Source organism: Pempheris klunzingeri, chromosome 24, assembly GCF_042242105.1.
Source record: "Pempheris klunzingeri isolate RE-2024b chromosome 24, fPemKlu1.hap1, whole genome shotgun sequence".
In the NCBI taxonomy this organism is placed as follows: domain Eukaryota; kingdom Metazoa; phylum Chordata; class Actinopteri; order Acropomatiformes; family Pempheridae; genus Pempheris; species Pempheris klunzingeri.
In genome coordinates this window covers 662,083-677,082 of record NC_092035.1, presented here as the reverse complement: position 1 = coordinate 677,082, position 15,000 = coordinate 662,083, and the positions used below count along the sequence as shown (strand labels likewise).

General features: G+C 45.8%; 2 protein-coding genes across 2 annotated transcripts in view; one reads left to right on the top strand and one right to left on the bottom strand.

Annotated features, from left to right (window-relative positions):
- eif5b (eukaryotic translation initiation factor 5B) overlaps positions 1-15,000 on the bottom strand; it is a 96,045-nt gene that overhangs the window by 28,061 nt on the left and 52,984 nt on the right. The gene's annotated exons all lie outside the window — the stretch shown is intronic.
- LOC139223690 (kalirin-like) overlaps positions 1-15,000 on the top strand; it is a 49,654-nt gene that overhangs the window by 15,789 nt on the left and 18,865 nt on the right. Inside the window, exons 14-36 of the mRNA XM_070855664.1 lie at positions 373-447; positions 613-735; positions 849-901; positions 1,612-1,759; positions 1,844-2,040; positions 2,132-2,229; positions 6,811-6,974; positions 7,063-7,182; positions 7,957-8,036; positions 8,914-9,052; positions 9,136-9,270; positions 9,360-9,522; positions 9,704-9,819; positions 9,924-10,046; positions 10,141-10,323; positions 10,717-10,841; positions 10,949-11,015; positions 11,114-11,223; positions 11,457-11,526; positions 12,047-12,136; positions 13,578-13,670; positions 14,215-14,326; positions 14,745-14,935. Of these exons, the coding sequence (XP_070711765.1) occupies positions 373-447; positions 613-735; positions 849-901; positions 1,612-1,759; positions 1,844-2,040; positions 2,132-2,229; positions 6,811-6,974; positions 7,063-7,182; positions 7,957-8,036; positions 8,914-9,052; positions 9,136-9,270; positions 9,360-9,522; positions 9,704-9,819; positions 9,924-10,046; positions 10,141-10,323; positions 10,717-10,841; positions 10,949-11,015; positions 11,114-11,223; positions 11,457-11,526; positions 12,047-12,136; positions 13,578-13,670; positions 14,215-14,326; positions 14,745-14,935 (2,775 nt within the window). The remainder of the gene's footprint in view (positions 1-372; positions 448-612; positions 736-848; positions 902-1,611; positions 1,760-1,843; positions 2,041-2,131; positions 2,230-6,810; positions 6,975-7,062; positions 7,183-7,956; positions 8,037-8,913; positions 9,053-9,135; positions 9,271-9,359; positions 9,523-9,703; positions 9,820-9,923; positions 10,047-10,140; positions 10,324-10,716; positions 10,842-10,948; positions 11,016-11,113; positions 11,224-11,456; positions 11,527-12,046; positions 12,137-13,577; positions 13,671-14,214; positions 14,327-14,744; positions 14,936-15,000) is intronic.

Below are 15,000 nucleotides of genomic sequence, written 5' to 3'. Positions count from 1 at the left end.
TTTTCTTCAAATAATGATCTGTGTGTGTGTGTGTGTATGTGTGTGTGTGTGTGTGTATGTGTGTGTGTGTGTGTGTGTGTGTGTGTGTGTGTATGTGTGTGTGTGTGTGTGTATGTGTGTGTGTGTGTGTGTGTGTGTGTGTGTATGTGTGTGTGTGTGTGTGTGTGTGTGTATGTGTGTGTGTGTGTGTGTGTGTGTGTGTGTGTATGTGTGTGTGTGTGTGTGTGTGTGTGTATGTGTGTGTGTGTGTGTGTGTGTGTGTGTGTGTGTGTGTGTGTGTGTGTGTGTGTGTATGTGTGTGTGTGTGTGTGTATGTGTGTGTGTGTGTGTGTGTGTGTGTATGTGTGTGTGTGTGTGTGTGTGTGTGTGCAGGCCTTCATCCAGAAGGTTGAACAGAGGAAGCTGCTGCTGGATCTCGCTGTGTCGTTCTACACTCACACCAAAGAGGTAACATGTACAAATACTACAGTCACCGACAGTATACTGTAGGATACTCTGTTGTACTGTGATATCTGCAGTACTGGAGGACAAACAGGAGGATCTATAACATCAGATATCTCATTATCACCCCCTCCCATAAACCCCGCCCCTCCCCTTAAACCCCGCCCCCAGCTGTCGGCGTGGATGGACGGCCTCCAGAAGCAGCTCTCCTCGGACGTCTGCGTCTGTCCCGACTCCGTCGAGGCTCTTCAGGCTCTCATCAGCCAGCAGCAGCAGCAGCAGGCCAACACACAGGTACCCGCTGTCTCCTCCCGCCTGCCGTCCCGCCCCGTCATAACCGCCTAACGCTCCTCTGACCCCGCCCGTCTGACCCCCGCACTAACCCTGCCTCTAACCCTGACCCACAGGACGCTGCGATGAGTGTCATCCGGGAGGGAGAGGACCTCATCCTGCAACTCAGGTACACGCAGAGAGGGGCGCTTGGTTCACCCACCAGGGCGGCTCAGAGGCCCCAGTGGAGCTCACTGAGGGGGTGTTTGTTTTAGGCCTCAAGGCAGCTCCGTGGGTCATGTGACATTAGTGTATGTGTGGGTGCGTTTGTTTTTTAGTTTGGATACAGTTATTTTGTAGTTTGGGTGCATTTGGTTTCTAATTCGGGTGTGTTTGTTTTGTATTTTGGGTGTGTTTGTTTTGTATTTTGGGTGTGTTTGTTTTGTATTTTGGGTGTGTTTGTTTTGTATTTTGGGTGTGTTTGTTTTGTATTTTGGGTGTGTTTGTTTTGTATTTTGGGTGTGTTTGTTTTGTATTTTGGGTGTACTTGTTTTGAAGTTTGTACAGAATTTATGGGTGCATTTTTACAAGTTTGCAGAGCCTGTGCGGGTGTGTTTGTTTTCTAGTTCAGTAGTTTAATATAACCTGTGCGGGTGTGTTTATGATGTGGGCTCCACAGGGCCGCTCAGAGGCCTGTGTGGAGTTAGTGTCAGTAATGACTGTGCAGCCGATGTGGGTGCGTTTGTTTTGTTATGTATATCACCCATGTAGATGCATGAAGGTGGGTTTATTTTCAGATCTATGTGGCCTTTGTGGGTGCGTTTGTTTTCTAGTTTGTGAAGTCCATGTGGTTGTGTTTGTTTTGAGGTGTGTTTAACCTTTTGGGTGCGTTTGTTTCAGGCCCCAGGGCAGCTCCGTGGCCCATGTGGAGTCGGTGCTTCAGCAGCTGGAGGAAGCTCACGTTCAGCTGGAGGAACTTTTCCACCAGAGGAAGATCCGCCTGGACGTTTACCTGCAGCTCCGCATCCTGCACCAGTGCACGCTGGAGGTACGCGCTTCCTGTTACGTACTTTTACCTTCTTCTTTACCTCCATCCTCTGTGTCAAGCCCAGGTTACATTTGTGTCTCCTAGGTAACCGGGGAGATGGACGCCTGGAAGCAGGACCTCCAGAAACAGTCCCAGGACTTCTCCGCAGAGAAGCAAGCGTCGCCACGGCTAGCCGACGCAAACCAGGACAAGCTAGCCCAGGACAAGCTAGCACTGGGCCAGTCGCGGCTAGTGGAGGCTAGCCCCGAGGTGCTAACGCTAGCACAGCAGCGCATCCACAGGTAAACCGGCCAGTGTGATGAAAAAAAACCCCGTCAGGCTTTGACTGATTGATGAACTGATTGATGGATTGATTGATTGATTGACCTGCAGACACATGGAGCGAAGGCTAGCGATGAACAACATGATCTACGAGGTCATCCAACAAGGTCACGACCTTCAGCAGTACATCACTGAGGTCCAGGCGTCGGGTAAGAGTCACTGTATTCTGCTTCTGCTAATACTGTGTTTGGTGCTAACGTTAGCTTTGTCCTACAGGAGTAATGCTAACGTTAGCTTTGTCCTAAAGGAGTAATGCTAACGTTAGCTTTGTCCTAAAGGGGTAATGCTAACGTTAGCTTTGCTCCTAAAGGAGTAATGTTAACGTTAGCTTTGCTCCTACAGGGGTAATGTTAACGTTAGCTCTGTCCTACAGGAGTAATGCTAACGTTAGCTCTGTCCTACAGGAGTAATGCTAACATTAGCTCTGTCCTAAAGGGGTAATGTTAACGTTAGCTTTGTCCTACAGGAGTAATGCTAACGTTAGCTTTGTCCTACAGGGGTAATGCTAACGTTAGCTCTGTCCTAAAGGGGTAATGTTAACGTTAGCTTTGCTCCTACAGGAGTAATGCTAACGTTAGCTCTGTCCTAAAGGAGTAATGCTAACGTTAGCTTTGCTCCTACAGGAGTAATGCTAACGTTAGCTCTGTCCTAAAGGGGTAATGTTAACGTTAGCTTTGCTCCTACAGGAGTAATGCTAACGTTAGCTCTGTCCTAAAGGGGTAATGTTAACGTTAGCTTTGCTCCTACAGGAGTAATGCTGACGTTAGCTTTTTTGAGTGAGTTCTAAAAGTGGTTCTTGAGGTCCCACTGGTCCCAAAGTGGATTCAAGGAGCCTCTGACAGGCCACCAGGGCATTGGGGGCCTTCCAGGAGGTTCTTAGTTCAACAGGACCCGGAGGGGTTTCTAGTAGTCTTTCCATGGATCCCAGTGGTCTCAAGTGGGTCCTCAAAGTCTTTTCATTGGTTTCAGGGATCCTGGAGGTTTAATGCTTATTAAAGGCCGTTCAGTGGTTCAAAGTCCTCTTAAAGGGCACTGAGGGACTTTCAGGACTTTCTAAGTTCGATGGGTCCTTGAAGGGTTTCTTCTGCTTCCTATGAGGGTTCCTTGTGGTTTTAAGGGATTTCCATAGATCCCTGATAGTGTTCCAGTGGTCCTTCAGGGGATTCTTGAGGATCCAGCGTCTGCTTCACAGTTTGGAGAGAATTTTTTTTTTTTTTTAAATTCATTTTGGACCTTTCTTCAAGGGGGTCTGGCTTTCCTTGGGGGGTTTCCAGGATCTCTGATGGCATCAAGGACAGTTCACAGTTCAGAGCAGGGAGCCATGTTGGTAAGAACAGAACAGAACAGAACAGAACAGTATAGAACAGAACAGAACAGTATAGAACAGAACAGAACAGAACAGCACAGCACAGCACAGAACAGAACAGTATAGAACAGAACAGTATAGAACAGAACAGCACAGAACAGAACAGAACAGTATAGAACAGAACAGAGCAGTATAGAACAGAACAGTATAGAACAGAACAGAACAGTATAGAACAGAACAGAACAGTACAGAACAGAACAGTATAGAACAGAACAGAACAGCACAGAACAGAACAGAACAGTATAGAACAGAACAGAACAGTATAGAACAGAACAGAACAGAACAGTACAGAACAGTATAGAACAGAACAGAACAGTATAGAACAGAACAGAACAGAACAGCACAGAACAGTATAGAACAGAACAGAACAGCATAGAACAGAACAGTACAGAACAGTATAGAACAGAACAGAACAGAACAGTATAGAACAGAACAGTACAGAACAGTATAGAACAGAACAGAACAGTACAGAACAGAACAGTATAGAACAGAACAGAACAGTACAGAACAGAACAGAACAGTACAGAACAGAACAGAACAGTATAGAACAGAACAGAACAGTATAGAACAGAACAGAACAGAACAGTATAGAACAGAACAGTATAGAACAGAACAGAACAGTATAGAACAGAACAGTATAGAACAGAACAGAACAGAACAGAACAGTATAGAACAGAACAGAACAGAACAGAACAGTACAGAACAGTATAGAACAGAACAGAACAGCACAGAACAGTATAGAACAGAACAGAACAGAACAGCATAGAACAGAACAGAACAGAACAGAACAGTACAGAACAGTATAGAACAGAACAGAACAGTATAGAACAGAACAGAACAGCACAGAACAGTATAGAACAGAACAGAACAGAACAGCATAGAACAGAACAGTACAGAACAGTATAGAACAGAACAGTACAGAACAGAACAGTATAGAACAGAACAGAACAGTACAGAACAGTATAGAACAGAACAGAACAGTATAGAACAGAACAGTATAGAACAGAACAGTACAGAACAGTATAGAACAGAACAGAACAGTACAGAACAGAACAGTATAGAACAGAACAGAACAGTACAGAACAGTATAGAACAGAACAGAACAGTATAGAACAGAACAGAACAGTATAGAACAGAACAGTATAGAACAGAACAGAACAGAACAGAACAGTATAGAACAGAACAGAACAGAACAGAACAGTATAGAACAGAACAGAACAGAACAGAACAGTACAGAACAGTATAGAACAGAACAGAACAGCACAGAACAGTATAGAACAGAACAGAACAGCACAGAACAGTATAGAACAGAACAGAACAGAACAGCATAGAACAGAACAGAACAGCACAGAACAGTATAGAACAGAACAGAACAGCACAGAACAGTATAGAACAGAACAGAACAGCATAGAACAGAACAGAACAGAACAGTACAGAACAGTATAGAACAGAACAGTATAGAACAGAACAGAACAGCACAGAACAGTATAGAACAGAACAGAACAGAACAGCATAGAACAGAACAGAACAGAACAGCATAGAACAGAACAGAACAGAACAGAACAGTACAGAACAGTATAGAACAGAACAGAACAGAACAGAGCAGTACAGAACAGTATAGAACAGAACAGAACAGCACAGAACAGTATAGAACAGAACAGAACAGCACAGAACAGTATAGAACAGAACAGAACAGTACAGAACAGTATAGAACAGAACAGAACAGAACAGCATAGAACAGAACAGAACAGAACAGCATAGAACAGAACAGAACAGAACAGAACAGTATAGAACAGTATAGAACAGAACAGTACAGAACAGTATAGAACAGAACAGTATAGAACAGAACAGAACAGCACAGAACAGTATAGAACAGAACAGAACAGAACAGCATAGAACAGAACAGAACAGAACAGCATAGAACAGAACAGAACAGAACAGAACAGTATAGAACAGAACAGAACAGAACAGCATAGAACAGAACAGAACAGAACAGCATAGAACAGAACAGAACAGAACAGAACAGTATAGAACAGTATAGAACAGAACAGAACAGTACAGAACAGTATAGAACAGAACAGAACAGAACAGCATAGAACAGAACAGAACAGAACAGCATAGAACAGAACAGAACAGAACAGTATAGAACAGTATAGAACAGAACAGAACAGTACAGAACAGTATAGAACAGAACAGTATAGAACAGAACAGAACAGCACAGAACAGTATAGAACAGAACAGAACAGAACAGCATAGAACAGAACAGAACAGAACAGCATAGAACAGAACAGAACAGAACAGTACAGAACAGTATAGAACAGAACAGAACAGAACAGAACAGAGCAGTACAGAACAGTATAGAACAGAACAGAACAGTACAGAACAGTATAGAACAGAACAGAACAGAACAGAACAGAGCAGTACAGAACAGTATAGAACAGAACAGAACAGCACAGAACAGTATAGAACAGAACAGAACAGAACAGCATAGAACAGAACAGAACAGAACAGAACAGTACAGAACAGTATAGAACAGAACAGAACAGAACAGAACAGAACAGAACAGTACAGAACAGTATAGAACAGAACAGAACAGAACAGAACAGAACAGCATAGAACAGAACAGAACAGAACAGCATAGAACAGAACAGAACAGAACAGAACAGTACAGAACAGTATAGAACAGAACAGAACAGAACAGTACAGAACAGTATAGAACAGAACAGAACAGCACAGAACAGTATAGAACAGAACAGAACAGAACAGCATAGAACAGAACAGAACAGAACAGTATAGAACAGAACAGTACAGAACAGTATAGAACAGAACAGAACAGAACAGAACAGAACAGTACAGAACAGTATAGAACAGAACAGAACAGAACAGAACAGAACAGAACAGAACAGTACAGAACAGTATAGAACAGAACAGAACAGAACAGAACAGAACAGTATAGAACAGTATAGAACAGAACAGAACAGAACAGAACAGAACAGAACAGAACAGAACAGAACAGAACAGAACAGAACATGCTCGTGCAGCATCAGTCCGACCAGTTCAGTAACACACTGATGATATTAGAGGGGAAAAGGAGGGCGGGGGGGCGGGGAGGGGGGGCCGTAGAGGATAATGGGGCGAGGGGAAAAGGGGGGATGGGGTTGCCATGGAAACTGCTCTCTGAAGCACACAGCTGGTCCCCATGGAAACCAGCGTATTGAATTTGCCATGGAGACACATGCACGCATGCATCGATGCATGACTGGAGATTATTACTGTACTTGTGAGGACATGAACAGAACGTCCTCACAAGTCTGAAGGTCTAAAACTGTGTGTGTGTGTGTGTGTGTGTGTGTGTGTGTGCCAGGTATCGAGCTGTCGGAGGCGGAGGGCGGTCTCTCCGCTCAGGTGGAGGAGCTGCAGCGCCTCCTGCAGGACAAACAGAAGGAGCTGCAGCAGATTGCAGATCACACACACACACACCTGGAGCAGAACCTGCAGCTCAGACACCTGCAGAGCCAGGTCAAACAGGTAAGACACACACACACACACACACACACACACACGCCTGCAGGTCCAGGTCCAGGTCCTGACCCTCACCTGTCCGTCTGCCTCTCAGGTGCTGGGTTGGATCTCCGAGGGCGAGGTCATGCTGTCCTCCTGCATGTTGAACTCCAGCTGTTTGTCTGAAGCTGAGCAGCTGCAGCGGGAGCACGAGCGCCTCCAGCAGGCCATCGAGGTTACTGCACACACACACACACACACACACACACACACACACACACACACACACACACACACACTGACAGTGAGGTGCATTTTGTCACATCCACCTGACAGCGAAGATACAGGCAGTGAATTGGTGATGCCGCTCTCCTGCATGGAGGGGGGGGGGGCACTAATGTGTCAGATGCATGACGGTTACCACGGCAACGGCACACCGATGAGGAATTCGTACGCACACGTCCTCCCGCTGGATTAATGGAAATCAAGTGGACATGTTTAAACCGCAGACTGCCACCAGACTCCATTCACTAAAACAGGGATTTTAGCTCACAGAACACAGGAGCTGCTGGTCTGCTGCTGCCTCCATCGGTCAGTGCGTTTGTGTTGTCATGTGACTTTGGTGTTTCACAGGGTTAGTTTGGATCTGAACTAACATGCTGAAACACCAGAGTCAAAGCAACTAGCCTGGCAACTCCTGTGTTCTGTGAAGTAAAATGACTGTTTTTGTCAATGGAGTCTGGTGGCTTTAAAGAGAGCCATACACAGTAACAGCTTCTGTTCCCTCAGTCTAAACATAGCACACATTTGAACAGATATGGACTCTTTTTAGACAGGGCTTATTTTCAGAGGCACTCTCTGTGGAATGAACGCCACTTCTGGCTCCAAAAAACCAAGATGGCGACGCCCATAAAGCCAAACTCAAGGCTCCAAAATCAACAGGTGACATCACGGCAGCTACGTCCACTTTATGTTAGACAGTCTGTGTTCAAACTTCGTGTCTTCGCAGGCTCTGCTCCACGCCGACTCTCTTCAGAGGACCCATCAGGTGGCTCTGGCTCTGCAGCAGAGAGCCGAGCTGCTGGTCAGGTCAGTTACCGTCTCACCTGTACTCATGTTTTTATGCCAAGTTAGTAGCTGGTTCCTCTATAAAGTCTGGGTTTGGTGTGTAAAGTCCTTCCTGAGTGCTGAGTGATGTAACGAAGCGTTAAACTTACCTGTAAATGTAGGCCGGCTTTTGACTGTGCAACCTTTATAATTCAGTAATGTTTTAGGAGAGTTCTCATTTAAATCAATAATCAATAATGTTCAGTGAAGTCTGGTGAAGTTATCAGAAGTAAATATGGAATGAATCAGCATGCGACTCCTTAATGTCTCTCAGTGCTCACATTAAACAAGCCTTTGTGCTGCTAATGTGACTGAACTTTGGTCTTAGTCAGGCTAGCTGTTTCCACCTGCTTCCAGTCTTTATGCTATGCTAGGCTAACAACGTCCTGACTCCAGCTCTGTATATCTGATATCCATCTGAGCATCAAACCAGGTGTATTTCTCCAAACGATCCCCTTAAAGAATAACCACAAACAGCCATTATATCGCTCTCTTCAAACACACCAGACTCCATTCACAAAAACAATAATTTTACCTTGAGGAACATGAGAGTAGCTGGTCTACTGCTGCCTCCATGTTTGTGTTATTGAGTACTACACAAATATTGTGTTGGGTCAGAATAAACCCTTCAAAACACCAAAGTCACACAATAAGACAAGCAAACTAGCCAGTGGAAGCAGCAGTAGATCAGCAACTCCTCTGTAAAATGAATGTTTTTTCAATGGAGTCTGGTGTGAGAGCAATATAACGGCTGTTTTACCTACCAATACTAGCAGCCAGTCATCATATAAAACCCTCATCCAGTTTGTCCTGTATTAACTCACGGTCATGTGACCTCTGACCTCTGACCCCCCCTCAGGTCGGGTCACTACGATCCAGATGCAGTGAGGTCTTGCGCCCAGACGGTGGCGCTGCACTGGCAGACTCTGATGTTGAGGATTGAAGACAGACTGAAACTGGTCAACGCCTCGGCAGCCTTCTACAGGACATCCCAGCAGGTACCACCGTCCACCTGTGTCTACCTGTCCAGCTTCACCTGTCCTCTCTACCTGTATACTTACCTGTCTGCCTGCCCCTCCAGGTGTGTGGGGTGCTGGAGAGTCTGGAGCAGGAGTACCGTAGGGAGGAGGACTGGTGTGGCGGTGGAGAGAGACAGCCAGAGCAACTCATGCCGCTCATCAACAAACACATGGAGCAGAAGGAGGCCTTCCTGAAGGTGAGGACACCTGGGAGAGGTGTGGCCACTCTAGCAGGGTCGGCGTTGCGCGTTCGCATCCCTAACTTGTCTTGTTTCCATGGCGACAGGCCTGCACTCTGGCGAGACGGAACGCCGAGGTTTTCCTCAAATACATTCACCGCAATAGCGTCACCATGGCGAACATCTCAGGCCACAGCGTCACCGTCTCCGGGGTGACGGGCGTCACAGAGGTCACCGGGCACTCCAGGGTACCTGAGCAACAGGTCAAAGGTGAACGGACATACGCACAACCACATTTACACACGTCATGCTTGGTGCAGGTTTGGTGTGAAGAAGGAAGTACAGTGGAGCCAGTGTAGAGCCCTGAGGAACGCCACCGTTAATTGGATTTTATATGTTTGCGGTCCAGCGCTAATTTTTCTGATCCAGGTGTGTTCCTGTGCGTTTGCAGGTATCCTCAGTGAGTTGCTTCAGAGAGAAAACAGAGTTCTTCATTTCTGGACACTGAAGAAACGCAGACTGGACCAGTGCCAGCAGTACTTGATGTTCCAGAGCCACGCCCAGCAGGTAGCCAGCCGCTACGCTAACTATGACGTCGTTATTACTTTAAATAACTGTTTTTGTCAATGGAGTCTGCTGTGACTGTACCTTAACGTGCCTTCTCTGTGCAGGCTCTGGATTGGCTGCAGCAGTCAGGTGACCACTACCTGGCCACGCACACATCGCCGGGGGCAACCGTGTCTGAGACGCAAGAACTGCTAAACCAACACAGAGAGTTCTGTGTGTCCGCCAAGGTGAGAACACACACACACACACACACACACACACACTCAGATGTACAGTACACACTGGCCGACACCATCACTCACCTGTCCATCTGTCTCTCAGCACACACAGGAAAAGGTTCACCTGCTCATCCAATTGGCTGAGAGCATGCTGGCGAAAGGCCACGCCCACCGCACCGAGCTTCGTCGTTGTGTCTCCACGGTGGACAAACGTTACCGCGACTTCACGGTCAGGATGGGTCAGTACCGCCACCTGCTGGAAACAGCGCTGGGAGGGTGCTCACAGGTAAGTGTCCAGAAGAGTGAAAACACCTGAACACCAAAGTACTGCAGTAATATGTAGACTTAAAGGAGAACTGCAGTATTTTTAAACCTGGATCCTGATGGGTACAACACCTGATCAAAGTACGTCCAACGACCTGGAAGATCCTTTTGGTTTAACCACAAACAGCCGTTACATCGCTCTCTGCACACACACCAGACTACATTCACTAAAACAGAGATTTTACCCTGCGAGGTAAAATTAGTGTTTTTGTGAATGGAGTCTGGTGTGTGTGCAGAGAGCGATGTAACGGCTGTTTCTGGTGAAACAGACACCAGGATATGTGCAGATAGGACCCAGGTTTAAAAACACGGAGTGCTCCTTTAACTCTTCTGAGCTGTGTGGCGTCTCTGTCAGGACAACAAGGACTTGGAGCTGGAGCTGATCCCCAACAGTCTGTCTGACTCCGACCCCGAGGTGAACCTGTCCGACCCCAGCCATCAGGTCAGCGACGAGAAGAGACGCTCCGCCCGCAAGAAAGAGTGAGTACTACGAGTACTACTGTTAGCAACAGTACTGATACTAATACTGTACAAGCTCTGGTAACGTGTGTGTGTGTGTGTGTGTGTGTGTGTGTGTGTGGTCTCAGGTACATCATGGCTGAGCTCCTTCAAACAGAGAGAGTCTACGTCAGAGATCTGCAGGAGTGTATTGAGGTACGAACTCAGTGGTACACGGCAGTACACGACACCACACAGTACTGCATAACGGTGGATTGTACTTGTACTGAGAGTAATACTTGGTCCTGGTGCAGACGTACCTGTGGGAGATGACGAGCGGCTCCGAGGACGTCCCACCTGGTCTCAGCAACAAGGACGACGTCGTGTTCGGAAACATCCAGGACATCTACGAGTTCCACAACAGGTACTGCTCTGTGTGCAGTAACGCAGTACTCTGTGTGCAGTAACGCAGTACTCTGTGTGCAGTAACGCAGTACTCTGTGTGCAGTAACGCAGTACTCTGTGTGCAGTAACACAGTACTCTGTGTAGTAACGCAGTACTCTGTGTGCAGTAACACAGCACTCTGTGTAGTAACGCAGTACTCTGTGTGCAGTAACACAGTACTCTGTGTAGTAACGCAGTACTCTGTCTTGCAGTATTTTCCTGAAGGAGCTAGAAAACTACGAGCAGCTTCCCGAGGACGTTGGCCACTGCTTCGTTACCTGGGTAACCAGTTTGTTTTCATTTTTGTTCAATTAAACGTGTGAACTTCCTGGTTCTGACTGTCACTTCCTGTTTCTGACTGTCACTTCCTGGTCTTGACTGTCACTTCCTGGTTCTGACAGTCACTTCCTGGTCTTGACTGTCTCTTCCTGTTTCTGACTGTCACTTCCTGGTCTTGACTGTCACTTCCTGGTTCTGACAGTCACTTCCTCATTCTGACGGTCACTTCCTGTTTCTGACTGTCACTTCCTGGTTCTGGCTTTCACTTCCTGTTTCTTACTATCACTTCCTGGTTCTGACTTTCACTTCCTGTTTCTTACTGTCACTTCCTGGTTGTGACTGTCACTTCCTGGTTCTGACTGTCACTTTCTCATTCTGACGGTCACTTCCTGGTTCTGACTTTCACTTCCTGTTTCTTACTGTCACTTCCTGTTTCTGACTGTCACTTCCTGGTTCTGACTTCACTTCCTGTTTCTGACTGTCACTTCCTGGTTCTGACTGTCACTTCCTGGTTCTGTCACAGGCTGATAAGTTCCACATGTACGTGACGTACTGCAGGAACAAGCCGGACTCCAGTTTACTGATCCAGCAGCACGGCGTGGGATTCTTCGAGGTCAGAAACAACTTTATTAAACTTCAGCATGAGAACAAACATTAAAGTTGTGTTTTTGTGTTCTGTAGCTTCGAGAACGTCTCTGAAAAGAACCACAGATATTTAACTTCTGTCAGGGAGAGAAACAAACTCCACGCTGAAATACTCAGCTGGTGCATTTACACTGAAATTAACTCCTTTAATTAAGGCTTTTATTTTGAAGCACCGTTTCATGCTGCACAGTCAGCACAGGAAGTGTATGAACTACAAAATATACTGCAGTACATGTACGACAGTGAGGTGAAGTAAAGTGAGGTGAAGTGAAGTAAAGTGAGGTGAAGTGAAGTGAAGTGAAGTGAAGTGAATTAAAGTAAAGTGAAGTGAAGTAAAGTGAAGTGGAGTAAAGTAAAGTGAGGTGAAGTTGAGTAAAGTGAGGTGAAGTAAAGTAAAGTGAGGTGAAGTGGAGTAAAGTGAGGTGAAGTAAAGTAAAGTGAGGTGAAGTAAAGTGAAGTGAGGTGAAGTGGAGTAAAGTAAAGTGAGGTGAAGTAAAGTGAGGTGAAGTAAAGTAAAGTGAGGTGAAGTGGAGTAAAGTGAGGTGAAGTAAAGTGAGGTGAAGTAAAGTGAAGTGAGGTGAAGTGGAGTAAAGTAAAGTGAGGTGAAGTGGAGTAAAGTGAGGTGAAGTAAAGTGAGGTGAAGTAAAGTGAAGTGAGGTGAAGTGGAGTAAAGTAAAGTGAGGTGAAGTGGAGTAAAGTGAGGTGAAGTAAAGTGAGGTGAAGTAAAGTGAAGTGAGGTGAAGTGGAGTAAAGTAAAGTGAGGTGAAGTGGAGTAAAGTAAAGTAAAGTGAGGTGAAGTGGAGTTCTGGTCAGTGTTGCAGCTCTAAAGTCGAAGTGCTCCCGTCCAGTTTCTTGTGTGTTATAATCCGTGTGGACTGAAACGTCCACTGACTGAAGCGGGTCGGACTTTAAGGGAAAGTCGGGGCCCTGCGGCCGGACTGACGGGAACCGCTGACCTAAAAAGTAACGCAGCCAGCCGAGCGCACACGGAGCTTCATTTGTCTCTGAGGGCAGATTCACATTTCAGGCTTTTACAGCAGCAGCTCAAATATTTACTGCAGTTTATGTGCAGCTCTGAAAGTGAGTCGTCTCCATTTCCTTCATATATGAAGTATAAAACGTCCAGAAACTACAGGACCGTTACTTTAACCGTTGTCAGACTGACGTCATGAGAGCAATCTGAAAAATACAAATAAATAAATTCTGCTGCAAACATTTAATTTAGTCTCTCAGCAAAAAGATTCACAGAGTTCATAATTTTACTTTGAAGTAGCTAAAGGTCTTATTTTGAAGTAGCTGAAGGTCTTTTATTGTGAAGTAAAGCGGTTTTGTGATTTGCAGTTGGTGAATAATTAATAATTATTACTTGTCCCTTTAACGTGTTTTTAACGTGTTCTTTACGTGTGCAGGAGGTCCAGAGGAGACACGGTTTAGCCAACTCCATCTCCTCCGCTCTCATCAAACCAGTTCAGAGGATCACCAAATACCAGCTGCTGCTCAAGGTGACACGATCATGCTAACACGCTAGCTAACTAGCACACACACTATAGACCTCCACTAACCTTTTTACACTATACGCTAACATGCTAACACGCTAAATAACTAGCACACACACACTATAGACCTCTACTAACCTTTTTGGACTACACGCTAACATGCTAACACGCTAACTAACTAGCACACACACACTATAGACCTCCACTAACCTTTTTACACTATACGCTAACATGCTAACACGCTAAATAACTAGCACACACACACTATAGACCTCTACTAACCTTTTTACACTATACGCTAACATGCTAACTAACTAGCACACACACACTATAGGCCTCCACTAACCTTTTTGGACTACACGCTAACACGCTAACATGCTAACACGTGGAAGACTTTAACTGTATTATTGATGTTGCCTTTTCCTTTTTAACGTTAAATCATCCACAATACTGTCGTAGTTAATAAATCATTAACGTGTTAAATACACAGAAGTGATCAGTGTTTCCTCTCGGGGACGAACCGGTGAAGCTTTGGTTTGTGTGTCTGCAGGAGCTGCTGGCGTGCTGCGAGGAGGGGAAAGGCGAGATAAAAGAAGGCCTGGACGTGATGCTGAGCGTCCCGAAGAGAGCGAACGATGCTATGCACGTTAGCATGCTGGAAGGTAACACACAGACACTTCTGATAAGACCTTCAAACATTAATCATCCTCCAAATTAAAATGTAAAGCAGCTTGACAGCTTTTACTGTGAAGGAGCCGGGAGTGGCTTTTAGTGTGAAACAGCTCAGTGACTGTGAAGCAGATGTAATGCTTTTACTTTGAAGAAGTTAGAGGACTTTTACTTTGAAGTAGCTGCAGGTCTTTTACTTTGAAAGAGCTGCAGGTCTTTTATTTTAAAGCAGCTGAAGGTCTTTTACTTTGAAGTAGCTGCAGGTCTTTTATTTTGAAGCAGCAGGTCTATCTAATGAAATAAAGCCCAGCTTATTAAGGACGTTATTGATCACATGACTTCAGTCACATGCTCACCTGCTGATGACTAGCGGCGGCGTTAACCCCGCCCTCGCTGTGACGCCCCCGTCAGGTCTGGAGGAGGGTCTGGAGGTCCAGGGCGAGCTCCTCCTCCAGGACTCCTTCCTGGTTTGGGAGCCGAAGTCTCTGATCAGGAAGGGGCGGGACCGACACCTCTTCCTGTTCGAGCTGTCACTCATCTTCAGCAAGGAGATCAAAGACTCGTCCGGACGAACCAAATATCTGTACAAGAGCAGGCTGAGGGTGAGTTTGACACTTAGAATCTAAAGATGGAATTAGATGAAGATAAATGTCCCCATAAAGCTGCA